We start from the raw sequence: 8,909 nt of genomic DNA, 5'->3' as shown, positions 1-8,909 counted from the left end.
AACTCCACACACAGTGGAAAATACAACAGGCCAACACAATATAATAGCTAGCCTCCACACACAGTGGTGGCAATAAGGCCAACACAATACTCAGTCAATAGTGGCAAATGGACAGAGGCCAACAATATATATAGTCCACACAATAGTGGTAAATAGGCAACCAACAAGACGAAAGTCTTTCTCTGGTCTGCATCCCCTTAACAATTGTATGTATTGAGCTGTACTGTACCCATTCTGCAATCTGTTAATAAACTTTTCAATCAATCAATCAATCAAGACAATGCAATTCGTAATCTCCCCAGTAGTCGGCAATATGCACACGTGGACGGTGTTTGCAATGTTTACAACGTTTAGATATTACCACTGAAGAAGTAAGTAGCACCAGCAGCACCAGCAGCAATGAATTTGTTTGGACTGTTACGGAAAAATAAACTCGTGAAACTCAGGAGTGTCAATGAAACGAAAAAGTATGGCATAGCAGCAGCGACCTTGAAACATCTGCTTGAAAAGGGTTGTGCGTTATTACAAGTAAATGTTTTCTTTTATGCGACATCCTGTTACTTTATCTTTTGCCGCCGTTTGGACACGACGAACGTCTGACTGGCTTCACAAAAATAGATAATGAAACCAAAAGTTATCTTGTCTATTGTTAGCCCCTTACGTGACTGCGATGTGCAAGCCAGGGGCTGGCTTTTTAATACACCATTAATTATTAAAAAGCCAGCCCCTGGCTTGCACATCGCAGTCACGTAAGGGGCTAGTCTACATGTCTATTCTTATGTCTGCACCTTATGCATTGCTTTTATTCTGTCCACTGTATGCTAATTGTATGCCTCTGTTCATTGTATGCAATTGAATTAGCTGTGAAGCACTTTGGGCTGCAATTCCGTATGAAAGGTGCTATATAAATAAAGTTCTTATTATTATCTGCTCTGTTTGGTTCCAGATTCCCCATAATGGCTCGCATGTTTGCTTATATGAGGACGGGACAGAGGTGACCGAAGAATACTTCCAAACTCTTCAAAACAACGTTGAACTTGTGCTTCTTTCTGAAGATGACACGTGGAGCGGATGTGGGTGAATAGAACATACTGTATTGTGTAACAGTTAATTTAATGTATGTAACATAGTCATGGCTCTGGGTGAAACAAAATTGTTATATGTTTAACTCTGTACTAGCAAACTCTGGGGATATGGTGACACCGTTTTTGTGACGAATACTCACATGACTATACATTTACATTTAGTCAGTAATTTAGTTTAGCTGACTCTTTTATCCAAAGCGATGTACAAATTGTGAACAAGTAAACAGGAAGGGTACATCTCTGGCAGCTAAGGGTCGGTGCCTATTGTAAATGCTAAATGGTGCATTTATATAGCGCTTTTATCCAAAGCGCTTTACAATTTGTTCCTCACATTTTATCCATTTCACTCACACATTCACACACCGATGGCGATGGCAGAGGCAACCATGCAAGGTGCCAACCTGCTCATCGGGAGCAGTTAGGGGTTAAGTGTCTTGCTCAAGGACACTTCGACATGCTGCCTGGGAGGAGCGGGAATCTGACCGGGAACCTCCGGATTATCAGACGACTGCTCTACCTCCCAAGCCACTGTCACCCCATTGTTCGTCAAATAGTGTACATACATAGTCATATAATATTAGCATTATAGCTAGTAGTGGTAAGGTACATAATAGTAAAAGACGTTAGAAGGTTATACATTTTACTTTTAATTTTTTTTATCTTCAGATATTGATTGAAGTTTCAGCTGTCCTGACGGGTGGGAAGTTTGTTCCACCATTGTGGATATAGAGGGGGAGATGAAGCATCTGCAAATTCACGACACAAGTTTGTTACCTATCCATAGGCCCTTCACCCAGTGGCCATTTTGACACGTCATCACAGGGTAAAACATGTGTATTCAATAACATTAATTAGGGTTATGTTCCATTTAGGTAAAACAAAAGCCATTCCAGTGCAACAGCATGCACAATACCCAGCACACCTAAATGGATTGGGACCATAATTAATGTCACCTGTACAATAATGCTGCAATAACGTGTGAAAAGGGTCAATTTAGGGTCCGGCTGGCACAGAAAGTGTAATACTTGGCCCACGCTCATAACTAAAGGTTCCAATTCAGCCAAGGATAGATATATTTAAAAACACAGGTCCACCACAATTACATGACCCAAACTAATAAAAATGACAAAAGTGCTTATTGTACATGTTGTACAGTTAACTCTGATACTTGACTCTGCATCCCTTGTCAGACTCAGTCGGACACAAATGACCTAATGGCTTTCGGGGGAAACACTTGTGATTTCAGTTACCTGCGACATAAGTCGGTTGCTGGACACAGATAGACACTCTGACCGCTTAATTGAAGCAGCGAAGGAACTGCTCTCGGACGAGCGGTCTCCTAAAAGACGTAAACTCCTGGGGTCTCTGCTCCTGCACCTGGACGAAAGCTCTGAGATGGAGAGGAGAGATGAGGATGAAGGATGGTTCCAAGGTAGGACATCCCATGTTGCCTCTGAAGGAGAGGAAAGTCAGCAGCATTTCAACTCACTGATGGTCACTGGGGTTATACAGGGTTCCCACAGGCTCTTAAAATGTCTTCAATTTAATAATAAAGGTTTTAAATATGATTTTCATAGGTCTTAGAAATGTATTGTATTACAGTGTTTCCCATATATAGGCTCTGCTTGGGCCCATGCAGATTTTGAAAATACATTATTATCCAAGTATTCGTTTAACCCTGTGGTCTCATCTCAGGCGTCGATGTCCGATTCAAGACCAAGTCTGCCTATATGAAGTACAACTGCGAGAGCAGGATACGGAGTTACATGAACGAGGTAAAACTCATGTTGCTCAATACTACCTCCATAAAGTAATGGTCCGGATATAGCCATCTTCCATTATCACAACTTTGTATGACCAATTTCTCTTGTCTTCACTCTCAGGTGAATGGTTATGCTAAAACCATAGAGAAACCAAAGCTCAGGGCAGAGTTCGATAAAATGGCAGAGTGCCTGGTGGACCAGTTGAAATCAGCCAAGTACAACGGCTGCTACTTTGACAGGACAGCAGAGGAAGTGAATCGCTTCTGCACTCAGGATGGCTGGTTCACCTGCCAGGTAAAAGAGAGAGGCAGTCACAGAAGACATCAGGTCTCATCACGGTCCAAATGTGTTGGAAGTCAAACATTTGTATATTTTTCTATACCGAAAGTATATTTTTAGTAGGGGTGGGGGGAAATAATTGATTAACATATAAATCAAATTAAATTGAAATTAATCGATTCACCAATTCCTATTACCTTTTTGTGATTTCTTTCTTTTGAGAGCTATTAAACTATACCGCAGTCAACTGGAAAAAGTAACTAAAAACAGCTATCTAGAATCAAATCTATGTATTGAATTAGGGCTGCAACGATTAGTCGACATAATCGACGACGTCGATCATAAAAACTCGTCAACGCTGAATTTTTGCGTCGATGCGTCGTATTAAATCTTTTTTATTTAAATTTTTTTTTATAATTTTTGGCCTGGGGCTCGCGGGACGGTGGCCTGGGGCTCGCGGGGCGGTGGTCTGGGGCTCGCGGGACGGTGGCCTGGGGCTCACGGGACGGTCCACACACCGCTATCGGTGTTCTTCTTCCCCGCCAATGAAGTATTCACCCAAAGACCCAATACCGTGGCAACAACTACCTAACTACCGGTAGAATAAGTGCCGAGAACCGTGGGAAGTGATGCAAACTGTCTTGAGTTGTGAGGCCGAGGCGACAATAATGAGGTCGTGTTTTTAACATTTATGTTGTGTTGATGGAATCACGTTAATATAAAGAGATGAAAACAATACGTTATTTCTATTAAAAGGGAACTATTTTACTATTTCTTTCACTATTTGGGCACTTTTACACAATTCCTGTGAGTCTATGGAACACCTCTGTAATATATATATTTTTTTTATTCATTGTTTTGTATTTCTAATCAAGTCCTCAAAAACAGCATTTTTCTACCTCAAGATCTCAAGCTGTTTTGAGCCTGGGCTCCTAAACCACTGCGCGGCTCGGCCCCGCCTGAACATTAACATGCAGCGGTGTCTTTCTGACATCACATATCGCGCACATTTTCAAATGACTCAGTTCAGTGAGGGTGAATATTGTGAGAGGAGAATTGGAAGAATGCGCCAATATGAGAATTTTGAGACATAGATCATATTAATATAAGTTCACATAGCTAGGAAACAATGCTAAACACTCAAAAAGGCCATTTATAAGATAGTTCCCCTTTAATATGAATTGGATAATGCTAGCAGGCTGCAGGCTGTTAGAGGCAGAACTAGCGTAACGCGCTGTTTGGGCGTAGAGAGCGTACGTCAGTGGCCAATCAGATCGCAGAACCCGAACGCGGAACTGCAAGTTTGTTGGTAAAAGACTACATGCGGACGGGACTCCCCTCCTCCCTGGCTGGGGCTTACGGGCCCTCAGGGGGTGCATTTGTCGGGGCCACGCGTCCGCTCTGCCCTTTATCTCAGTAGGCAGAGCGAGACGCGAAGCCAGATGATATATAACGTAAGGTTATCCTATAACCCTAGTTATATAAATACTGGCTGAGCGTCTCGCTCTTTAGCGCCCTGAGGTCCCTTGGATGTTTTCCGCTTATGGAAATCGAACTGGGAAGGGTGAGGCGTGACCACTTCCGGCGTAATATAGAGGACTCATGGGAGTGGCGTGGTCACGTGCAAGTGGGTGCATTTGTTTTTGTTTCCCAGAGCACACTAGGTGCTGGAGATAGTGATGTATCTCAGTAGGCAGAGCGAGACGCTCAGCCTGTATTCATATAACTAGGGTTATAGGATAACCTTACGTTTTAGAGTGGTCTGGGGTAATTCTTGGCGACGCATATTATAGCCTGAAATGCATATTATACTTAATCCATTGGCATTTCGTCCCTATACACGCTACAATTAAAAATTCAAATACATATGATCGGTATATTATGTTCCATCATGCATGCATGAAAGGGGGGGGGGGGTCGTTTCTTATTAATTGATTGTCAATAACAGCATTCGTTAGTACAACAGCATATGTTGATCAGGGCGATGGCTATGAAAAAAATGCACAACCAAGCTGAAATTGACGTTAAATTGCTCTTACCTGTGGCAGATGATATTCCAAAAAGAATATTCCAATTATTTGATTGCCATCTGCTAGATCGTATGTCCATTTGGCCCACGCCATAACCCCCCACAGCATAATGAATCCGGCATCCCGAAAGCGATTCAATGCGATCGGGTGAAGATCTTGATCCACGTTACAAGAAAACTCCGCCCGGATGATTTTCAATGGCGCACACAGTCATACACAGAGTCAGAAAGGAAGTGCGACATCGGCCGCATACCACCAGGCGGCGGTATTGGACCTTTGCGATCTCAGACACATTGCCACAGTACCACAGCCTTCCAGGATGATTTATGAATGGAAATAGCTAATAAAAGAAATAACGATTGGGCGCCCCAGTGGCGAACCACATAGCGCGCTCAGCCGCGACACGGGCGACCCGGGTTTGATTCCCGAATCCGTCGTTATTTCCCGAATGTCTTCCCCCCACTCTGTCTCCCATTTCTCCTCTGTCTCTCCCTACTGGACTGCCCAGTAGTAATAAAGCGATAAAACACCAAAAAAATATCTAAAAAAAGAAAAAACGATCATAATAACGAGTATACTCGTTGTTGGCGTCCAACGATTGGCGGGCTATAACGAGTATACTCGTCGATGGCGGGGAATGAGTTAAGGGTATTTTTAGCCCCATAGTAACCTACTAGTAACCTGGAAGAAGCTGAACTACAGCAGATCAACCAACCCTCAAGAAAAATATAATTTGGTTAATTCATTTGTTAACTTTTAGTGACATGATTGCAAAAAAAAATAAAACTGTTGAAAGTGCCTAGCAACTACTGGCTACTTCTCACTTACTCAATAACCACATCCAGGCTCTTTACAAAAACAAGTGCAAAAATGTAAACTTGTAAAACTGCATTTTTTTATGCAGATCTTGAACTGACACATTTTAGACTACCATCTTTACCATGACAAAGGTCAGCTGTCAGTTTTGTGCGAGCAGACGGGGAGAGGGGAGGGATTGGTGGTCAAAGGGGTCTCACTCAACAGAGGAGAATCAGTGGTAAAACTAAACTCATAATGTAGCCTGAAGAGCTTCTGTGATCCTCTTCACTAAACAAATAATCATAATTGCATCCGTTTTCCATTTTATTAGTCAAATAAATAAGGAAACCAAATACAATTTGTTCAATTTAACCTCACAATTGGTAGGCTGAATCAGTACAGTTGACACAAACGAAACCAGCTAAAGTCGGAACACCTACATAATTTTGAATATTTGGATAACCGTGCCCATCCCTGCTGAAGATATAAATACAAATAATAATGGACCAAGTTTCATACAGAATCCTTCTCTGAGGTTAAGTCCTTCTCTCTCTGCCCCAGGGAACGTTTGACCAGGAGGTGTGTCAGTCGCTCCACTCCATCAATCCTTATGGCAACCGAGAGAGCAGGATAGTCTTCAGCACCTGGAATTTGGACCACAGGTTGGTGATCACTGTTAAAATATTAACCTGCTCACTTAAGTGTGAGTAGAGCGAACAAAGGTAATAGTCAATTTGGCTGTAGTTGTATCATATTACCTACCATAAAGTACATGGAACAACAAACAATCACAGAATGCATGCTTCCTCAATTTAAAAGATATAGCTAGCTGGGAGAGGTGGGGTCCCTTAGTGAGCTTACTTCTAAATCCCCATTACTAATGATCTCTTGATCCAGTTATGAAATGTAGTTTACATTTCTTAAAGAGTAAGTTCTTTCAACAATTGACTACATCAACAACTTTCACAGCACAATCCATGCTGTGCCTCATGCTGGATACTCAGCTCCTCCTTAGTTAATAAAACACTGAAACATACTCATGCTGGATACTCGGCTCCTCCTTAGTTAATAAAACACTTAAACATACTCATACTGGATACTCGGCTCCTCCTTAGTTAATAAAAACACTGAAACATACTCATACTGGATACTCAGCTCCTCCTTAGTTAATAAAAACACTGAAACATACTCATACTGGAAGCTCCTTAGTTAATAAAAACACGTAAACATACTCATACTGGATACTCAGCTCCTCCTTAGTTAATAAAACACTGAAACATACTCATACTGGATACTCAGCTCCTTAGTTAATAAAAACACTGAAACATACTCATACTGGATACTCAGCTCCTCCTTAGTTAATAAAACACTTAAACATACTCATACTGGATACTCAGCTCCTCCTTAGTTAATAAAAACCCTTACATACTCAAACTACCCACCTTCAAAACCACTCTCAAAGAGCACCTACGGGAGGTTGCAATTCGAAACTGGCCCCCATAAATGTACAAACCCCCCCTCCTAATGTAGTTTCCTCCCCCTCGTATGTATATATTATGTTAGGATCTCTGTTTAACAGTACTGTATACCTGCATGTCATGTATGTCAGAAATGTCATGATATATATCTGTATGTTGCGTATGTCATAATGAATTGAAAATGGGGGACCCTGATGTAAACGAGACGAAAGTCTTTCTCTGGTCTGCATACCCTTAACAATTGTGTGTATTGAGCCGTACGGTACATTCTGCAATCTGTTAATAAAGTTTTCAATCAATCAATCTGTATACTCAGCTCCTCAGTTAAAAAACACTTAAACATACTGGATACCCAGCTCCTCCTTAGTTAGTAAAGAAAAACACTTAAATGTACTCATATTGGATACCCAGACTAGAGCATGGCCCCATTGACGTCTCATTAATTTGTGTCTAACTAAGCAGAGCTGCAGAACAACATGGGTTGTGCTGAGAAAGGAGTCTACCGATCAACATCACTATCAAAAAGGAAATGGGGCTAGGGGTCTAAATTCTGAACTTGCCCTTTCATCATTGTAACTATATTTTGGATCACCAAATCACAATATTTGTAATGTTTGAGATGGGATATATTGTTGCTCAATTTGACAAATAAGGAATGCAAACCCTGGCTGAGGTGAAACAAATGCCATGTGTTGCCTGCAGGATCGAGAAGAAAAGAGCAGTGATCCCTGCTCTGCTGGAAGCTCTACAGAACCGCAGGAGCAGCGACATCCACCTGGACTATTTCTACCGTCTGCTGTTTACCAGGGAAAACCTCAAGTTGGTGCACATTGTGTGCCACAAGAAAGGGGCCCACAACTTGCTCTGCGATAAGAACAAGATTTACAAACGGGGCCAACGAAAATGATAAGAGAAATGTGAATCTTGAATTTCCGATTACAGGTTTTTTTTTTTAATTTTCTTTAACAAGAACATCTTTTTTATTTGTGCTGAAGAATTGTGAATATGTTTGATAAGACTGGGGGGGAAAGTACACAATTGACTGTAGTTGAGGACTCCTGAGCCGACTACACTCAGAACTTGTAAGTTGCTTTGGATAAAAGCGTCAGCTAAATGACTAAATGTAAATGATATTTCTGTACACACCATTAAAACATTATACTACTTCAAAGGGGCACCTCACCTGATTGATTGATTTTGCACATAATCTCACACACATTTCATTTAGTTTGACAGTTAAGAGTAAATTAGTTTGAATATGGACATCAGTGATGTCCTCTGGGACATTGAATCCTCAGTCAAACAAACTTGTGTTTATGTGCAAAACAGTTTAGTTTTTGAGTGTGTTGATGTGAAAAATAAACCAGCTTTTTTTGGTGAAGTGCAGAGTGCCAATGGCAGTGGATATACACTGGTTCTGGTTATACAAAAGTAAAAAATCATTTGGTTTACAAAGCAACAGTTGATTGTTCAAAC

At 41.3% G+C, this 8,909-nt stretch overlaps 1 protein-coding gene across 3 annotated transcripts; it reads left to right on the top strand.

Annotated features, from left to right (window-relative positions):
• The first annotated feature begins 355 nt into the window (after positions 1 to 355).
• dffb (DNA fragmentation factor, beta polypeptide (caspase-activated DNase)) lies at positions 356 to 8,863 on the top strand. 3 transcript variants are annotated; one of them, XM_084333698.1, is made up of 7 exons: positions 356 to 371; positions 947 to 1,077; positions 2,332 to 2,517; positions 2,781 to 2,860; positions 2,969 to 3,142; positions 6,517 to 6,617; positions 8,136 to 8,863. In XM_084333698.1, the coding sequence occupies exons 2-7, from the start codon at positions 1,056 to 1,058 to the stop codon at positions 8,338 to 8,340; spliced, it is 768 nt and encodes a 255-aa protein (XP_084189824.1). In that variant the 5' UTR covers positions 356 to 371; positions 947 to 1,055; the 3' UTR covers positions 8,341 to 8,863. The 3 variants fall into 3 exon arrangements, with proteins under 3 accessions (XP_084189824.1, XP_084189822.1, XP_084189823.1); XM_084333696.1 differs by lacking the exon at positions 356 to 371 and adding an exon at positions 385 to 528 and having other exon boundaries at positions 947 to 1,073; XM_084333697.1 differs by lacking the exon at positions 356 to 371 and adding an exon at positions 391 to 528.
• Positions 8,864 to 8,909: the final 46 nt, after the last annotated feature.

Source organism: Notolepis coatsorum, assembly GCF_963971535.1.
Source record: "Notolepis coatsorum genome assembly, chromosome: 17".
NCBI lineage: Eukaryota > Metazoa > Chordata > Actinopteri > Aulopiformes > Paralepididae > Notolepis > Notolepis coatsorum.
The sequence above is the reverse complement of the archived record's forward strand: the minus strand, read 5'-3'. Positions and strand labels throughout refer to the sequence as shown.